General features: G+C 33.7%; 1 protein-coding gene across 14 annotated transcripts in view; it reads right to left on the reverse strand.

The window, feature by feature from the left end:
- The window catches only part of HNRNPC (heterogeneous nuclear ribonucleoprotein C), a 46,068-nt gene that overhangs the window by 10,185 nt on the left and 15,302 nt on the right, over nucleotides 1-20,581 (reverse strand). For 9 of the 14 annotated variants that reach the window (XM_031453416.2, XM_010990190.3, XM_010990186.3 and 6 more), the window contains 3 exons: nucleotides 12,303-12,580; nucleotides 7,606-7,720; nucleotides 6,938-6,985 (listed from right to left, as the gene is read on the reverse strand). In XM_031453416.2, coding sequence (XP_031309276.1) covers nucleotides 6,938-6,985; nucleotides 7,606-7,720; nucleotides 12,303-12,543 — 404 coding nt within the window. In that variant the 5' untranslated portion in view covers nucleotides 12,544-12,580. The remainder of the gene's footprint in view (nucleotides 1-6,937; nucleotides 6,986-7,605; nucleotides 7,721-12,302; nucleotides 12,581-20,581) is intronic. The other 5 variants (XM_010990194.3, XM_010990192.3, XM_010990195.3 and 2 more) reach the window with 1 other exon arrangement.

The following is a 20,581-nucleotide window of genomic DNA, read 5'->3' on the forward strand; positions in this document are numbered from 1 at the left end:
CAATAGGATAAACCACACACTAAAATAGCTTAAATAACAAAGATACATAATAAAACAAATGTTGGCAAGGATGTAGAGAAACTGGAACCTTCATACATGGCTGATGGGAACGTACAATGATATAGCTGCTTTGGAAGACAGTATGGCAGTTCCCCAAAAGATTAAACACAAAATTATTGTAAGACCCAGTAATTCTACTAGGTACGTACCCAAGGGAAATGAAAACACATATCCATGCAAAAGTCTGTACACCGATAATCAGAGCAGCATTATTCAAAATATGGAAACATCTCAAAAGTCCACAAACCAATGAATGCACAAACAAAATGTGTTATTATCCATACAATGGAACATAATTCAACAATAAAAAGGAATGAAGTACTAACATATGGTGTACCATGGATCAACCGTGAAACATTCATGAAAGCAATTAGTCACAAAGGCACACCCTGTAGATTCCATTGACATGAAACGTCCACAAAAGGCAAATCTATAGACAGAAAGTGGATTGGTGGTTGCTAGGCCTGGGGATAGAGAAAGAATAGGGAATGACTGCTGGTAAATTATTTATTTTGGGGGTGATGAAATGTTCTAAAATTAGATCATGGTCACGACTACACAACTCTGAATACATAAAACGAACCGTGCACTTTAAAATGAATTAAATCCCAACAGGTTAAAAAAAGAAACAAAAATAAAAATTAACATCAAGGAGCTTAACAAAGTATACCTGGATGAAGAATATCCTGAAGTAGATTCCTAAAACAGCAGAGATTACCTTTGGATTAGGTAATAATATAACCAAAACAGCACTTAATTCAGAGCCATACAGCAGATTCTCTGATCTAGACTTAAATGCTTTCTCTTCAAATAAGTATCTTCCCCTTACTCAACAAAAGTCCAGGAAACAATAAAAATAAGATAACTGCCCAAAACTAAGGCTAAGTGAAATAAAGAATGTATTATTGTCAAAAATTTCAGTATAATCGTATCACATTTATGTTCAAAGTATAATCATACTCATCTATCCACTCATCTAAAATCTTTCTGACAGTATGATCAGGTTTCCACAAGGACACAACAGAAGGGCTCTGAGCAAATGAAAAATTTTAGCCTACTCCTAAAATGATATCTAAAATGTCATCAAAAGTGACACCTATAAAAGGGGCACCTCTTAGCTTTTCCAAGTAGCCAAGAACCCTCTTGCTCTCTGAATCATATGCCTTTCCAAGCAGATGGTCTCACTCAATTCTCAAAACTTCAAAACCTAAATATTTCATGTATTCTTTCTTCATACACATATACAAAACCCATCTCTCAGATCCAGTGCTGCTAAGAAATATGGGAAAAATGGAAGAAAAGAAGGGAAGCAAGAAGATAGCTCCTCTAATGCCAATAAGATGGGGAGCGGGGGAAAGCAGCTCCAATCCATATTTTTTTGACTTGTTAATCCAAAATCTAAAACTTTGTGTGTCTAGAATAAAAAAAAGGGCTCAAATATTAGTTTAAGGAATATGATGGTTAGCCTCATTCACTTGTCTTACATTTCATTCCCCCACCTGAACTCTTCTCCACTCTCTACTAGCATACTTTCACAGATATAACAGCCTATCTTCCCCCTTCAACATCTCTCTGCTAATAGGACATAACTTAATATGCTATACAAAGCCTCTTACAACCAACCATTCTTTTATTCTTGGCTGCTTCTCCAAATATGCTAGTGATATTCACTACTCTGTATCTTTATTAGGGATGTATCTTCAGCCTGTTTGCCTAAAAACCTCCTACTTAATATCAAAGGCAGGTTCAAATACAGCTCTTTACGAAACTACCTGGAGCGCTTTAAATTTTAACATAGGAGCTTACAGCTCCCCAAAGTGCAACACAATTAATCTTTTAGATATGGAGTAACAACAGCACTCTAAAAATCTCTAGTGGAACAACTTTACAGTCCAGTCACTTATACATTGTCAACATTACTATCCACTGCCTTTTGTAACTTGTGATAAATTATTTATTATAAAGTCCTCAAAGACTACTGAACTAAAACCAGGGTCCTTTTGAACCTGATCTTTTGTTTACCAGGTATTTATCATGTCTCAGCTATTATCAACCCTGACTAATTAAGCACGTTTCCTGTGCTCCCAAGTTCTCTATATAGAAAAATGATTAAGAATTACTCCATTGTCCAGAACTTTATTTAAACTGAGATATCATCCACATACCATAATCATAAAATAAACCCTTTGAATATGTACAACTCAGTGGTTTTTAGTATTCTCATAAACTTCTGCAGTCATCATCACTATGTAATTTCAGAACGTTTTCATGGGTGATCTTGTAAGGGAAAGAAAAGTAGGAGTACAACTGATTACAATTTACAGAAAGTACATCTGAAAGTGTTTCCTAAAAATGTGTACTTAACTTAAGAAAACACTGTAAATATTTGAGGCACAAATCAGAAAGCACTTACAGATCAAGCCTGATTAAAAGAATGCCATGCTAGCTGTGACAATCAGCAAGCCCATGTATATGTTAGCCTACCTAAGAACTTTCAGATCTACTTCTACTATATCTCAGCGTTCTTGCCTGAAAGATGATTCCTCAAAAACCACAGCTTTAATGCCTGTTTATCTCCAACAACATGCCAATAATTACATATATGTATTTTTTTTTTACTTAAGTATAGTTTACAATGTTGTCAATTTCTGGTGTACAGTACAATGTTTCAGTCATATATGAACACACATATATTCGTTTCCATATTCTTTTTCACCATAAGTTATTTCAAGATATCAAATATAGTTAACTGCGCTATACAGAGTGAACTTGTTAATCTATTCTATATATATATCAGTATCTGTAAATCTCTAACTCCCAATTTATCCCCTCCCATGCCCCTCCTCCCCCAGTTATTTTTATTACAACACTTCTGGCACAATAGCACATACTGCCTTCGAATGATCAATAATTTCAAAAGTGAATGACTAAATATCAATGTGGAGAGAGAATTTAAATAAATTCAGAGAAATAAATTAAAAGAATTTGCAAGAAAAATCACTTAAAGGAACTGCTTCACACAGGAAGTCCTCCAACAAAAACTACGCCAGTAACAATTTTCCTAGAAGCAACAAGATTCAACAAAACACAAATGGAATTTGATCTTCGTCAGCTTATAGGTTATCAGACTTTCAACAAACAATAGGTTTTTTACTCAAGGATGACTGAAACACCTCTCCTAGTTTTATATATAGACCCCTTTGAATATTCATCCTAAAACAGAAAGCTTCTTTAGGGCTTGTATTCCTACCAGAAAAAAAAATGTGTGGGTTTAACAAATCTTTGGGTAATTATAAACTATGTATGACAGAGTTTATAGCATATAAAGAGTAGGCAGTGTTTCCGAGTGTCAGATATTAATAAATGTATCCAAAACTGTAGATTCACATACAATGGCAATTTATGTTAAATTCATCCAAGAACTTCCCAACACCTATTACATCAGTAATGACCTTAAGAACAATGGAAAACTAATGGGATTAAGTATGAATAGTATTGTGGTTATGTTCATAAAATCAGTCTATCTTTTCCTGATATACAATTTTCTTTTATATATATTTGAATCAAAACGTTCCATAATATAGAGTACAGCTGAGTTAAAATAACTATTAAAAAGCATGTCTGGAAAACAAACACCAACCAGTTTTCATTTCACTATGCACTAGTTAAGAAGACTTTTCAGACACAAAGAATCTGAATTATGCTAGAGATATTAGTTTCTGTGCTAATAAAAGTATGTTCGTGATTCCCTTCATTTTGATAACTGGTGTCAAAATATGCAGTAGTAATGATGTATGTCAGTGTTAAAAGTGTTAATAAAATAGTAATTCATAAGTGTAATTTTCAGTAACTTTAGGCTATTTTGATAATTAAACAGAAATCCTTATGCACTAAAGACCCCAGTCTTTAGAATTCTTGACTGATTGAAAATAGAATAATAATGTTTTGGGGTTATCTATAATGCAATTTACCTTTTATGTTTCCTTTAGTCTTCACAACCACTCTGTTAGTAGGCATTATTTTACTTCCATTTTTAGGGATAAGATAACTGAAATGATATATATGACTTTGGTCATAACCTTTTTTGTTAAGTGTTAAGTCTTTGGATTCCTCAATTGTTCTTTTCTCTGCTCCATATCAGATGTCTCCCTAACCTAATAATAGGTAGCAGAAATGCCAAATTTATGTCTTGAAATATCCATGTGAATTTCATGTTAAGGGTATGACTAACAGACTAAAGTGAGTAAGTAGACGGATTTAACCCCTATTTACATAACAGGACCCACAGCTTTCAGTATATCTCAGAGCCAATTTTCTATCTTTTAAAATAGATAATCTAACACAGTTGATTTAGGATGTTACTCAACTAGGATAATAAAGAATCTTCTGGATGACTTCTGAGAAGAAACTAATACCATTTTCCTGAGTAGTTTTTCCATTCTTAACTAAATATGTTCATTTTCCCACCAGACCTCAGTAATATATTTGAATGAGCTCTTTACCAGCTACAATATATTTGGTTGCTCCACTGGTCATCAGAATGTCTTCTATTGGATGAGATTAGAATGGAAGGTGAAAGACATTACTTTTCACTGACACTCTATAATATCAAGCAATACAGAGAATAACTAAATGTATTCAGAGAATAACTAAAGGTATTCTCTTGCCTCTTGAAAAACTAAGTGAGGCCAATAGTGGAGATTCCACCAATTTTTAGGACCAGATAGCAATGATAAGAAATTTGAAGATATTTCTGCAAGCGTCTAAATGTCTTCACTATTCCTTGCTGCCTATATCTTTTTTCTCCAATTTCGAAATTCTTCACTTAAAGTTTTCCAAACTTATTTAGAATGGAAATAATAGGAATGGTCAGTTTCGCTGCTTCACTAAGGCAACCAAAAGTAAAACTTCAGAGGACAATTCTCATGAAGGTAGAAGTGTACAGTTAACACTTTCTATACACTCAATTTAAAACATGAGTTTCTTCTGATACCCCAAAAATTATATCCAAAAAGTGAGTGTTAGAATTTCCCTAAGAGCCATAACAAAGAAATAGGTAAGAATCACAGAAATAAAACTTAATTGTTCTCTGTTAGCAACTGATTTTCATCCCTGCCTGGACATTAGAACTCCTTGGGAAGCTTTTCAAAAAAATACAAATACTTAAAGAGTCTACCTAGACCAGGTGTGTAAGAATCTCCACAGGTGTAGTTTGGCACGAGTACTTTAAAAATATGGTCAAGAAATTTCTATGTGAAAAAGGGTAAAAAGGCAGCTGCTTTAAATTCACTAGGTCTCAGTGCCTTCAAGTCACTCGGTGACCAAGTTTTCAGTAGATATGAGATCTGTTCTCTCAACTGTTAAGGTCTGCCATGTTTATAGTTTACTATTTTCAAAGTATAAAAATCACTACAGTTTTCAAAATATGTAGAAACATAAATAAATACAAAAATCTGAAGAAATCTGTTAAGTACAAAATGAAATAATTTTGACAATGTGGGAAGGAGATTCAAATCACACAACCTGAACATGGCATTTCAGGACCTTTAACTGAAATGTAGATCCAAACTATTTTCTAGCCTTATTCTCTGGCCTTTTAATAACTAGCTACCATAGTTCTATATGATATTTCTCAAACACACAAAATGTACACATGTGTTCGGGTCTCTGCTTGTATAGTTTACTGGCTGACTTTTTTTCTTTCTTGAACTCCCTTGGCATAACTGATCAACTTAATTCAAATGTTTAACTTCTGTGAAACACTCCCAAATCAAGAAAGCTATTACTTTTATTCCAAAACCAGAGACCGATCTAACTGGAATTTTTACATGTAAATAACTTAAAATACTAATGATTAGAGTATCAGAATTAAGACAAAAAAAAAAATGCACACCAATTTCTTACAAAGTCCAAAGTATGAGCATGCTCCATATACTCCCATATAACACATAATTTAAAAAGTAGCAAACCAAATAATGTTTCCTTAATGTTCGTGAAGACTCATGTCATCAATACCAATGTTATACTAAATTTTTTTTTTTTTTTTTTTTTTTTGCTTATCAGGCCATTGCCTGATAACTAGTTTCTATCTCAGGTCTAAATCCATCATTCAAAGCCATCCATAACTTATACCTATTCACACATCTTCCAATTTTATCTCTCATGACTTTTCAAATGCTAACTCTGTTCTGAAGGCACAAGAAATCATCATCATTATTCTAACTTCCTTGCCTTTTAGAACTGAATCATCACCACCCCCAAACTACAAATCTGAACACTTCAACATTAACCCCTAAAGCAATTTGATGGTTAATTCGTTATATATGCTTACTGTATTCTATTTTGTATTGGTTGGTATTTTCAGAGAAGACTATTACATTTTTAAGATTAGGGATCATTTTCGGGGGGAGGGATAAATTTTTATAGTTTTGCTGTAATCTCCCACAATGCCAAGTGGCAAGCATGCAATAGGGAAATAATGAAGAGAGCATGATACTGCTAATTAAGTCTCATTTCATCATTAGGCAAGTCAGTCAGTACTTGCTTTTATGTGGCATACAAATTAAAACAAAACAAAACAAAACAAAAACCGTCAAGAAAAACCATTAGTCCAGAAAACACTGGACATGTCCCCATATGCCCCGACAATAATTAAACTCTTTCTTTGAAATCAATAGAAATGCCACCCTTATCTAGTCTGCCTCTGATTTTCAGTAAGTATTTTTCATTACTGGCAGGAAGCAGGGGGGAGGGTTGTTTGAAACGTATTTGCTGTTCATTACTACAAAATGGAGCACTTATTACTACAAAACAGAAAAACAAAATAGTTCTCAGTAGATAGCTTTTAACTAGAATAGACAAAACATTTTTAACATACCTGTCATAATAATCCCGTTGAAAATCATAGTCCAAGTCAAAAGAAGAGCTGAAAAATAAATACCAAAGAGGATTAATTTTGAGCTGTTGATGTAAATTCACAACAGCAGATGGGAAAAACAACAACAACAAAAAAACCACCCCACGCTTAACTAACCGCTTAACTAACGGCAACAAGCAGATCAAGAGATTAGCATGGACTAATGCCCAATCAGTCAAACAACAGATCACTACATTCCAATCACCTTAGGTCACTGGACATGCAGTGGCCAAATTGCAGATTAGGTTTAAGACTGCTAAAATATCAACATACAACATAACAGCTAAAATAAGAACACTGAAAAATACAACAGTAAATTAAACATTCTTATGTCATCCTCCTTCCCTTTCTTACTACCCCCCAGCATCTTAGAATCTAAATAACTTCTTTTAAAGGACTTCAATTTATGCTTTAAATACGAAACTACTCTTTAATAGTAAAAATCTCAGGGAATTCTAATAATTCTCTGGGAAATGGGGGGAAAGGAGGTATATTAATACAAAATTAATAAAGCATTATTTTTACACATAATAAACATACTACAGTTAACCCTCCCCACATCCAGAAAACAGATAGAGAAGATGCCCACTGATGGACACAATGCAGTTATAAATAATAAAGTTCCGGACCTGAGTAGAGGGGACGGAGAAGGGTGTTCTGGTACTGACCCGTACATCTCCGCTGCAGATCGTTTCACACCTGCCTTTCCTCTGTTCACTTTTGGCTCTGCAGCCAGATTAATATCTGGAAAAAAAAAAAAACAACCCCAGAAATTTTAAGAACTGGTGGGAGGGAAAAGTCTCAAACTATAGCTTTTTAAAGTGTACACAGTCATAATAAATCAGTAACGGTCTAACTACATGTCACATCTTCCCTTATTATACAGAAAGGCTCAGGAATTTTTACAAGGTTAGGACTTAATCTTCCATTCCTTCGTCCTGTTCTGTACCAACAAAGCCTACATTATACACATTAAGTTTGTCTTTGGTATTTCCCACCCTCTGCTCGGTTATATGAAACTCACCATTCAGAACACCCACTCTATTCACTCACTTACTACTAAAGGAGAAAAGTATCAACGACCAACAGTTGCCTTTCTAGACATTACTGTGCATTTAAAATTAGCATAGACAAATACATTAGGAATGAGTGAAGACCTCATAACTATATGGCATTTCATGAATTAATATGGTTGAAGTACGGTACCTCAAATTATTATTCTCAAAGGAGAATTTTTATTCTTACAAAAAGGATAAGCTTTAAAGTTTCATAAAAGATACTTCAGAAAGAGGGGAGGGTATAGCTCAAGTGGTAGAGCGTATGCTTAGTATGCACAAGGTCCTGGGTTCAATCCCTAAGTACCTTCTCCAAATATAAATATTAAAATAAATAAACCTAATTACCTCCCTCTCACTAAAAAACAAAACTTTAGAAATACACAACATAATTTAAAAAACACCTATGCTAGAGAGGCCACCTGCCTACCAAAGAGTTCATGTTTTCCGTCTTACACTAACAGAAGAGCCCATTTGTCAAAAACTAATTAGCCCAAAGCTAGCTAGCTCTCCAAAACTCAGTTCAAATGACCAAATGAGAAACATTTTTAAGTACACTATTTGTTAAACACCACCACATTTATGAATAATCTTCAGAGTTCTTTGTTCACTAAGCTCATTTCTAATTTTTAGTATCTAATGTTTATAACACCCTTGCTTTTACAGTTTGACTTTGGAATCATACATAAGCTTTTATAATAAAGGCAATTTTTAAAAGCAATTTTAAAATGTGAAAATGAGACAACAGAACTAGACTATATATCAAGTTGATTATACAACCTTTAAAAAGAAGAATTATTTCATGTGATTCTAAACTAGATAGTATAGTTAACCCTTGAACAATGTGGAAGTTGGGGCCCTGACACTCTGAACAACTGAAAAGCTGTGTATAACTTTTTGGTCAGCCCTCCATATCCTCAATTCCACACTGGGGGATTCAATCAATGCTCTTATAATACTATAATATGTATTTATTGGGAGAAAAAAAAAAAACCCACGTGTAAGTGAACCCATGCAGTTCAAACACGTGTTGTTCAATCAAGGGAAAACGGTACTGAAGTCAATATCCAAAACAGAATATACATTGTTAATAAAATGAACCTCAAATCTAAATAAGTGTTCCCTGATCTGCCCACTGAAACTAACCAGATGCAATACAAATGTATTAATAATACTGGTATATAGTGTTTTCTAAATAATTCCCAATAAAAGGAGCCAAGACTCTTAGGAAAAGGGGACAAACTTCAGGATAAATCAAGAAATATACCAAATGACCTGGAATATGTTGTGATACCAGAAAGCAAGGAAGCAAAGCAATTTTACAAGAGTAAGATCTCAAGGATACAGGAACCACTTGAAGGTGATCCACTGGCCAAAAATGAAATATTCTAAGCTCTAAAGAATAATTCGCAATGGACTGAAACACATCAATTTAAAATATACAAATTTATAATGATACTAAACAAAAGCCATTATAAAGATTGCTGTATCAATTTTGCCAGAATTTGAAAAAGATTTATCCTAACTTCTCAATATGACCAGTATTTCAGAAAAACCAAAAAGTGAGAAGTTACTCATTTTAGAAAAATTACAGATAATTACTCTTTTGCAACCTCCAGTGAAATACCTAAGCAATAATCATCAATGGATGATCACCAAAAGGTGAAAAGTTGATAGGCAACGTTATTATCATGAATGGATCTGGATGTAAAATTTGAACCAACAAATTATTCACAACATCACTAAAAATGGGACAGTTATGTTAGGCCACCTGATGTGATACAATACAAAGTACATAACACTATCCATGAAATATTTTCACCAAAATAAGTAGCACTTGAACTGAATCAAGCCCCTAGTCTTAAGTCCAAGACAGTAAGCTGCTAGCCTCAAGTGGCTACCGAGCATCTGACATGTACTGAATCTGAATTCAGATGTGTTTAAGTGAAATATATACACTGATTTCAAAGACTTTGTATGAAAAAAGAATGTAAAATACCCAAATCATACTTTTATATGATTACATATTAAAATATCAGTATTTTGGGTACACTGAGCAAATAAAATATACTACGAAAATTATTTCACTTGTTTCTCTTTTAATATGGCCATTCAAGTTTAAAATTACATATATGGCTCACATTATATTTCTACAGGATTGCACTGCTCTATATCTACCAGTATGACAGAAAATAGAGGTAGAAAAGAACAAACTAAATAAGAGCACAAGGAAGTAATCGGTACACTGTGTGGTAAATACTATAGATTTCTTTGACAAATTAAATGTCATGAATTTTTTAAATGGGAAAGTAAGAGGTGGAGAATGGAGAAACATTTAAAGACATCCAAGGGGCAATAAATATACATATTGGACATGGATTGGATTCTGAAGAAAGCAAGTTACAGAAAAAGTTTCAGACAATAAAAGAAATCTGAATTACTGTGAATTTTTGGTTTGTGATAAGGGCAGTGTGGGTCCTTATCCACTAGATATATGCTGAAGTCTTAAAAATACTCTGAACAACAACAAAAAAACCACTGACAGATAAAAACAAAACCCGTCAAATGCTGACATCTGTTAACCTAGGTGAGATGTTGTAACATACAGGTTCTTTATGTTCTTCTCTCTACTTTTATGTTAGGAAATTTCCATATTAAAAAAATAAGTATAATTAAAAACCTGACTATTTTAAGACCTCTCACAAAACTATCATAATTCATTTTTGTCACAGCCATTTTATAGATGCCAAAGTTTTATGTATGCTGCATTTTCATGTACTTTGGGGTACAGGAAAAATGGGTATTGAAGTTCCTGTGTATTCTCTAATTGCCAATATTTTCCCTCTCCAATCCACTGGGATTAGGATTTTTAAAATAGTTTAGCATTTGAGAAGTGTTCATAAATAAAATACAAAGTACACAAAATCTTTATTCTAGAAAGAGCTATAATTAAAGTCACTGAGAAACAATAACCAAATGTCCAAAACTGTCTCAAAAGCTGTTAGAACTTTTCTATACAAAGTCATTTGTTATAAACTTTAATTAAATTCTATTATCACTGTGAAATGCTGAAGTATTGAGTTGTATTAAAGGGAAACACTAATATGGAAACACTTAAGGGGAAAAAAACCTACTCCAATCAGGAGAAAGCCAAGTAAGAAATGAAGCTGGACTTCAAATATGTTGTACATTATACTTTTAAAATTAAATTAAATAAAAACTTCTAAAAATACTAAAAACAAAGCAAAAATTTAAGCCACTACTATAATCTTTAAAAAACTAAAAAACCTCATTTAATTACAAATTGCTATGAACTTTATAAATCTGAAGTAAACAGTTTGTTAAATTGTAAATAATATAGTACCAACAATGGAACTAGCCATTTTATAGCACTCAAAGACATCTGTGTGCTTTTTTATTCATAAAAAGCAAAAAGAAATTGACTTGTATTAGAAACCCTCCAGCTTCCCTAACATTCATACCCAAGAAAATACAAGCTATATCAAAAGTACTGTAACTAACAGCAAATCCTAGAGATTGGTAAGTAATTAGAAAGATAGGACATGAAATGAAATTCTACAATCATCAGGAACATACTTACATAGTCTTAGTAAGTAATGAGATCTAAAGTTTAGAATATAAACTGTATCTTAGCAGAGCTCTGCTCTGATTTCTCAAAATTTGAACATGCTACATCAAAGGAGATCCCTACTGGGGGTTAATACCTAAAACAACATAATCAAAGTTTATGCTACTGAAATAGATTTAACAGTAAGTACATTTCATTGAGCACAACGTGCTGAACTTAAAATTAGAAGCTTCTCAGAATCATCTCAACTAATCTTTTCAATTTATCTAAATTCTCTTGACAAGTTGGGAAGCCCAAAGTAGAGCCAAGTAATCGAACTCCAAAGCACGAATGACTAAGCTACATTGTCTTCATCCAGTCCACTGTGAGCAGTAAGACACAGCCATTTAGGTAGCAATAGTAGCCTATGATATAATCATTTCCATCTTCCCTGCTTTACTCAAGACTGCCAACCAAGGGTTACCAGTCTCTACCACATACAACGACCTAATAAAATCCTCTTTAACCTATTATACTTACAAACTTCACATTTTTATTAGGCTGATTAACAAGTTATAACATTCAGAACATCTCATACTGTTACCTTTATGGAGAGAGAGGGAAAGAGAGGACATGGACATAAACACTTCAGATCTGAATTATGTAATCAATGAAAAAAAAATTAATTCAACCCAGACCTTACCTAAAACCTGGCCAGCAATCATCCTGCCATCCTCTCCTGCCACAGCAGCCCGGGCATTTCTCTCATTAACATACTGAACGAAGGCAAAGCCCTTGTGAACAGAGCAACCCACGATTTTGCCATATTTCGAGAAGATTGCCTCCACATCAGACTTCTTGACCACAAGAGTATTGAGATTCCCAATGAATACACGGGAGTTCATGGAGCGAGGATCTGTCTTGTTGGTAACATTGCTGGCCATCGTCTTTGATGATAAGGTGCCTCACAAAGCTGAAAAACTGAAAAGAAAAAAAAATGCATTCAGGTGAAAAGATGCTAAAAAGAAAACATTTCTTGATAAAACTTGTTCTACTTTTATTCGGAACCACTGTTACTACCTAGAGTATCAGTCAACTTAAAAGGATCTCACAGCAGCAAGTATAACCCTATTCAGAGATTAGAGCCCTTGAATATATCCTTTTAGAATTTCAATCTCTTTAGTATATTTCAGCAAACTAGATTATCATTTCAAGGGGGAAAAACTCCTCTTTAGAGACTTTTGGCAACAAAATCTTCTTTAACTAACTTATTCCCTCTATTTTAAAGTCCTGGAGGAAATTTAGAAGCCCCTAAGCTCTCTACCACCAATTTCTCCTTACATTTTTCACCTCCCCAGTCATGCTAACCTAACCATCCCTTGCCATTTATCAATAACTCCACCTTCAATACAGAACTACAAATTCTGCCCACAAACTATTCTTCAGCTAGATGAATGCAGACCACTGACACTTCACTCTTCATTTAGCTTTATTACACAAAGGCAATAAATAGAACCGATTCATTCACTGTGGAAATAATTCAGGTACTTCAAGTGATTATATTCCATAGATACTTTAAGTATCAATATTATCTTTTTATAGAACGCAATGATTCTTTACTTACTTTTTCTGTGTTAACCTACAAAATATATCTTGGACATTTACTAATACTGGATGGTGATGATGATAAAAATAGCAGGTAGAATACTGCATGTATCAAAAAAGGACCAGGAGAATTAAGGAAGAGAACAAAACTTTCCTCAGACAGTTTCAAATTAATTTTCTTTATATATGTTATGGAGGCTCAATCCAATTATAATTACATGGAGATTCATCATAACGTCTTAAAGTGAAAATGTTTTGACATTTTTTGACTTTTGTTATGAGTTTACTGCTCCTTCCCACTCCAACCACCAAACTTCAACAGGGTTTAAAATGGACCCACCTTAGATTTAGAGTTACATTCTTAAGATTACTTCCTATTCATCCCTTTGCAAGGTACTGAAGAACCTCAAATTAAAAGATATCATGTCTAACATTTGTTATGTTTCAAATCCTTGAGAGAACCATGACAACCTAGTTCTCACAGATAATGTAAAAACATCTTATACATACATACATGTAAAAAAAAAAAAAGACGGTATAACATTTATACACAATCAGTGCCATTCTGACCCTTAAAATACCTAGTCATTTCATAAGCATATTGGTTTTTAAAGCTGTAAGAACTGCTTTTTGCAACTGTCCTTTCTGAAATTCAAGAAACAGACTGTATTTGATTTCTAAATTATCTTTATAAAGAGTTCTTAATTTTTTTGACTAAGCAGTAAAAATTTACCAAACAGTGGCCACTGAGAATCACCAACAGCCTTTCAACCTAAGTGGGAGTGCCAGAAAGCCTTAAACACCAAGAGAAATCAAAACATAAACCTACTAAAATGCCTAACTGGTTTCAAACATTAAGTTTGCTGTTATTAAGTCTGCCATTATTTAAGTTTGGACATAAGCCAGTTGTCAGTAACTGTTTTTCGCAAACAATATCAATTATAGGTAAAAATCTCTTTCGGTTTAACGAAAAATTAACTGTGGGTAATGCAAAAAAAAAACAAACCCTGGACAGCATTTACAACAAAATTTGGTGTCAGGGCACCCCAATCAAAACTCCAAAATGTAAGCTGGTAAGGGCAAGCCAACAGCCAACATGCATGGTATCTACCACTGTGGGAGAAGCAAAAAGAAGCAACTGGGAACCTAAAAGATTCAGAAATTGAAGAATCCCAAGATATCCAGATGCTATTTACTGGCAAGGAAAGGAACTAATTTTTTAAAAAGCAGCTCCAACAGGGAGAGTTTTGCCAGCTCCAGTAGTGCTAGTACAAGGTACTGTAGTAAAATGGTATGAAGGTGCTAGAGCAGCTTAGCTTCTATAAAAATCTCAAAACTAACTCTGAAGCTCTATGTGCACCATTCCTTTCTTGATTCCTTTCTTCCCCCCATAAAATTCCCATTCTAACTTTACAGTAGTATCACTTTCTTCCTTTTTAAATAATTCTATCACCTAAATGTGTATCCCTGGATAGTATAGTCTTACCCATCAGAATAAATTGATGTGTCTTTTAAGACTCTTTTTAGGTCTCTTCCATCCCTTTAACTTAAAATTTATCTGAAGAATCCTGGGCAATTGCCCCCGTTTTCCAGAATTTCACACCCTTACTGCAATTCTTCTGTCCTCTGTATTTTCAGAAATAGGAAGCTGAGACCAAAGGCTTGATCAGGCTCATATGTGACACTTCTCCAAGATTATACAGGTGACATCGTTTTGTAATGTTATTAATGTTTAAATTCTATCAGATCTCTCTAGGTATTATGGTGTCTCAAGCTTAACTCTAATATATTACTTAAAAAGAACTTGAGAATAGTTTATCAGTTCATTCCTGTGCCTTTTATATCTGTCAGTCAGTTTCACTGGGTATAAAATCCTTGAATCACATTTTCTTTCTGTAAATATGTTACTCCATTTATCCCTGGACTGTCAGAGTCATTCCAAAGTGTAAACCTTGCTGGCAAGTTCTAGTTTTATCAACTTGAGTAGTAGCTACGAGGGTTTTTGCTTTGTAACTCATTAAGCTACTCTTTAAAAAACAAAACAAAACAAAACAAAAAAAACGACAAATAGAACTAGATCTCAGTGAGTTTATCCGAAGTTGTCTCATGGATCATAAAAGTTTATACTTTGGAGGAGTCCCCCTTATAGGACAGGTCAATTTCTCCTGAATTTTAAAAGATAAGTATTAGTGAAGGACGAAATGGGAGAAGTTGCTCTGACTGGCTTAAAGAAGAAAAAAGAAAAAAGAAAAAAAAAAAAACAAAAAAACCCAACAAAAAACAAAAACCCAGACCCAGAGGGTATATATAGTCTTAAAGAAACATATCAAGATTTCAAATGTAAAAGTAAGTTGCAGACGAAGGGGTCAATTTTTGCTTTTTATCTTACACAGAGCTATAGTATTTGGTTATATTCTACACACATTATTGTAAAATACATTTTTAACTCAGTATTCTAATTACCAGCAATTATAGTCTTTAGAAAATTTACAAATCATTTTAAATGATGTGAAAATTATGATGATATGCCATATATTATCCAATTTTTCTACAATGAAGATAAATTTTGTTTTGTTTTGTTAGGAGAATGCCATTTTTAAAGTCAAGCACCCAACTTCTAACCAGGAATGCAGAGAGAAATAAAAAAGGCCAGCCACATTAGTAATAACAATCCAGGTCTTTAAACATTTGTTTTATAAAAATATTCAAATGTTTCAAGAACATCAAATGTACTACCGTAGTAAGACATATACTTACGTATCTTAGGAGGATATAGTTCAGTAGTAGAGTGTGTGCTTATTAGCATGCACGAGGTCCTGGGTTCAATTCCCAGTACCTCCATGAAAGGGAAGGGAGGGAGGGAGGGAGGGAGGAAGGGAAAGCAAGCAAGTCAGCCAGCCAGCCCAAGTACCTTCTCCCTCAAAAAAAAATTTTTTTTATTAAAAAGATATGTACTAATAGTTTAACACTTAAATAATGAAGTAACGTTAATCTACATGAATTAGTTTTTAACTTTAATAATCCATTCTAGTATCTTAATGGAGCATGATATCCAGTTCACAGACTGAGTTTATAGACTGCAACTTCTTCCACTTTTTGAAAATCAGGTTTCCATACATCCTAAATACTCTATTTCTCAAAGATGAAAGTACTCTGGTCACATCCTTTAAAAACTCTCAGCAAACCATTAAGATAAATTTTCTTTTTCAAACTCAATATTGAATATTACAGAAGATCTAAGTAAATAAAAGTACATAGAATAAAAAATACACAGAACCAGTTTCTTTCCCTAAAATTGGTTTCAAAGAGTAAAACCAAAAGGGAAAAAATTTCTGAAATGATTTATGTTTCCTGGTTACTATGCATCCTGTTTAATTCAGTGGTAGAGATTAAGTGGATTTGGTTTCCAGAAAAGCAGAATTCCACCACAGTACAGAGAACAGAAAGAGAAAGATTTGAGTATCTTCCTAGAGGCTACTGGGTAGTGGTACTCAAACCTCTAGCTCCTGGATACACATGCATCTGTGTTAGCATAATTTTATACATATTATTCATCCCAGGTTCTTATGTCCACAATTTTTATCAACAAAGGATCACCAAGCCCTACCTGGTGGGCAAAAGTTAAACCAGGAATACTGAGTTACTTTTATTACACCAAAGGATCTATGTGTCCATTTGATCATATGTTTTATATTGCAGCAATAAAATCAGAGATTTTAGTGGCAGTGTGAAGGACAAGAACTGCTTAAGCTTCACTGATATAGAAATGTGTTTCTATTCCCACTTCTACCATCCTAGTCATCCTAAACCCAAAAACACAAATAAAATCTACAACTGGTTGAAATGCAAGCAAACCTATCAACTGTATTTCGAACCGTTCATTCTAAAGTTTGAGTTTTCATGACTCTGCCCTCTTAAGAAGCAAACCTAGCTTGGATTGTGAATCTGGTTAAAAATTTAGGAAACGTTTATACCAATTGCTCCATTTCTCCTAAGTTCATATTAAGTCTCAAGGAGATTCTGCTAGGAAGAGGTACAGCAAGGTGGGAAAGGCAGACTGCACTATCTGACAATTATGAGTGATGTTAAGGTTCAAATGGTTCAGAAACACAGATTATGAAAGTCCTGGTTTTTGCTGGGAGCTAAGCCAAAATCAATTTATAATTGGAATCAAGTTTTCAGTTCCCTTGCTTTTATGTCCTAAACAGTAGAACTCCAATTTAGAGGAAAGGGATTGAGGGAATGGAAGATAAATACTTAACAAAGTAGTGTCATTCATTTAGACTGTGTTCAATATCACATTCTAGACACACCTGGGAGGGGAGGGGCGCAGAACACAGTAGAAAACACATAAACAAGCCACCAGATGTTTCTATCGAGCATTTCAGCCAGTCCTCTATCTGTTTGCAACATTCAATAAATAGGCTACTTACATCACATTATCCACTGGTCCAGGAAAAAAAAAGAAATTTAAAGATGGTATCAATATGGCTTATCAGATGTCAAATCACACTAACCAGAAAACAAGAGAAATAACTGACCTCAAGCTAGAAGATTCAGAACCCTACCTTAGAATTTATTTCTATCCCTTAAAGCCTAAACAGTCTCCACATTCAATTCAAATTAGATGCAACTGCCATATGCCTAATATGCTATCTCCCATCTTTCTTTGAAACATTTCAAAGACAAAGTGTCACTAGATGGCAGCAATGAGTTGACAAATTTTTAAAAAGACGACAATCTTGCTGGGTACACAGATTACCTATTTCACATTGTCTTTCACAATTTCTTATCAAGTTTCACAGTACCTTCTGGATACTACAAATTTCTCTGCCTACTTAGAGCAACATCACCTGATCTAAACTGTTTTCAACATACTGAAGCTCCTATTTTGCCCCTTTAAGTCCCTTGTCCCTTTTAGTACCCTTTCCCACACTGCTCTCCTGTTACTCTATCACTCTGTACTGTCTCTGCTTCCTATGTATCTTTATTGCATTCATCAACTATTTCCCTCTGGCCTCTTCAGAGGGCAACAATAAACTGCCTATGCATCTTCAAACAGTCAGCCAGTGTACAGTTGGTCCTCCTTATCTGCAGGTCTGTGTCTGTAGATTTAATCATAGATCAAAAATATTCAGGGTGAAAAAATCCTAGAAAGTTCCAAAAAGCAAGATTTGAATTTGTTGCATACCATTTACCCAGCATTTACATCACATTAAGTATTACAAGTAATCTAGGGATGATTTAAAGTATGTGGGAGGATGTATATAGAATATACACAAATACCACACCTTGAGCATCTTGAGATTTTGGGTTCTATCAGGGTCGTGGAACCAATCCCCCTCAGATACCAGGGACGTGTACTTTAACTTGCTCCATACCCAAAGCTAATTATTAGCAAAACATAGACATAATTTCAAGGTAAAGACTATCATGTAAAGACTGCTAGCATGAGAAGATTGCACATCGTAGTATTTTTAGGGTATTGTCAGGCCACAAAAAAACCAAAGTTGGCCATTTTTAGATAAAGTATGTTAACTGCTATGTCTAAGAATTAAAACTAAGAATTTTCGAGATATAAATAGGGGGAAATGAATAATTTAAGAAATGGTACCACACAGCCATCTAAAAACAAAAACTGAGGACAATCTCATTCTGTACACTGAAAGAAATTATAGACAGGTCAAAATTTAAATGTAAAAACTACAGAAAAAAAACCCAGTAAATATACACCTAAGCTATGAAAAAAAAAGTTACATATGCAATTGTCAAAACCTAAATAAGACAAAATTCAAGTCCCCAAAAGTAGTGAGTCACAGAAAAAAAAAGGCAGGAATAAAAAATGAACCATAAACATGAAAAATTGTTAAGAAAAGCATATTGGAGTTAAAAGACTTTAAAGAGATCACTTTTTTTAACTGTTGGACTGGTGAAGATTATATCAATATAAGATATATATATATATCAATGTATGCTCAAAGCATGGGTAGGAAACAGGATTTACATGGTCTCAAAGTATTATCCAATAGGTTACTCACTGATTGTAAGAGAAAAAGATGCACCTTCATAATAGAAACAGGGATCACCACTTAAACCAAGTGATCTAACATTATATGCTTCATGATTTGACAAAATAAGAAACATACATCACCTATGCAATAGTCTTGGTAAAATAACTGCATCTTTACAATAGGGAAACAACCAGACAATTTCACATTTGTAAGGTCATAATAGAACACAACTGGTTGAGACTCCTCTAAAAGAGTAGGGGGCCTTTCTAAATTAAGAAACAATGTGAAAACCCTGACTGAAATCTGGATTGGGGGAGAGACATTTTTGTGAAAACTGAGAATTTTAATGTGGACTATATGAGATAATATTGAATTAACATTAATTTTTATTGCTTTGATAATTACTTTCATGATACAGATTATCCTTAGGAGGCAGTCATATTGCAGTTCCCATGTCAAGCATCACACCCTGTAACTTTAAAATCATTCAGGAGGAAAAAAAAAACCACAGAAAGCAAACATGGTAATCTAGACAGCTGCCACCGGAATAGGGAGGCTGAAACAAGGATGGTGTATTTTATAAAAGTACGTATTACCTGTTCAAAAGTTTTTTAAAGATCCTACTACAGTAAATGAAAAAAGGATATATACCAGGTCACACAGTCTTAAACAAGTTCCCAGAAAACAGCAAAATTATATTTTTTTCCTACGAGATTTGTTAATATAAACGATCATCCAATGGGGTGGAGGAGGGAACTGGCACTTCCACCATGTTAAAACCACCTAAGTAAAACCAGTATATGTTTCTGTAAGTTTATTTGAAAATTCTTAATTAAATATAAGTGCCAAGCAATGGGTAGGTCAACATAGTTGTACTAATTAAACAACTGACAATGTTAAATAAATTTCAGGTCATCCTATTTTGGAACTGAAAAAGAGAAACTTTGAGCTTTGATAAGTTTTGTAAATCCTTATGACAAAAATATTAGCCACTTAATAAAAACATGTTGCAGAAAATTTACTAAATGGAAAATGTTTACAATATAGAGGTTCTAGAACTATATGCAGTAATGATTCCATATTGGTAAAAATATAAAATATATTGTAAAAATATAAAAATATATATGGGATATGAAAGAGAAGAATGGATCAAAACATCAAAATATTAACAGTGGTTATCTGTGTGTTGATGCTGCACGTAAGCATGTTTCCTTCCAAATTTTCTTTAATAAGCATTTTTATAGTAATATTGTTCCTGTCAAGGAATGCAACAAAAGTCTTTAAGAAAATATTCCCAGAATCTCAATGATGGAAAAAACTAAATCATGTAGTTCAGTGGATGTTAAAATTCCTCTGCAATATCCTT

The sequence above is a fragment of the Camelus dromedarius genome, chromosome 5 (genome assembly GCF_036321535.1).
Source record: "Camelus dromedarius isolate mCamDro1 chromosome 5, mCamDro1.pat, whole genome shotgun sequence".
NCBI classification, from domain to species: domain Eukaryota; kingdom Metazoa; phylum Chordata; class Mammalia; order Artiodactyla; family Camelidae; genus Camelus; species Camelus dromedarius.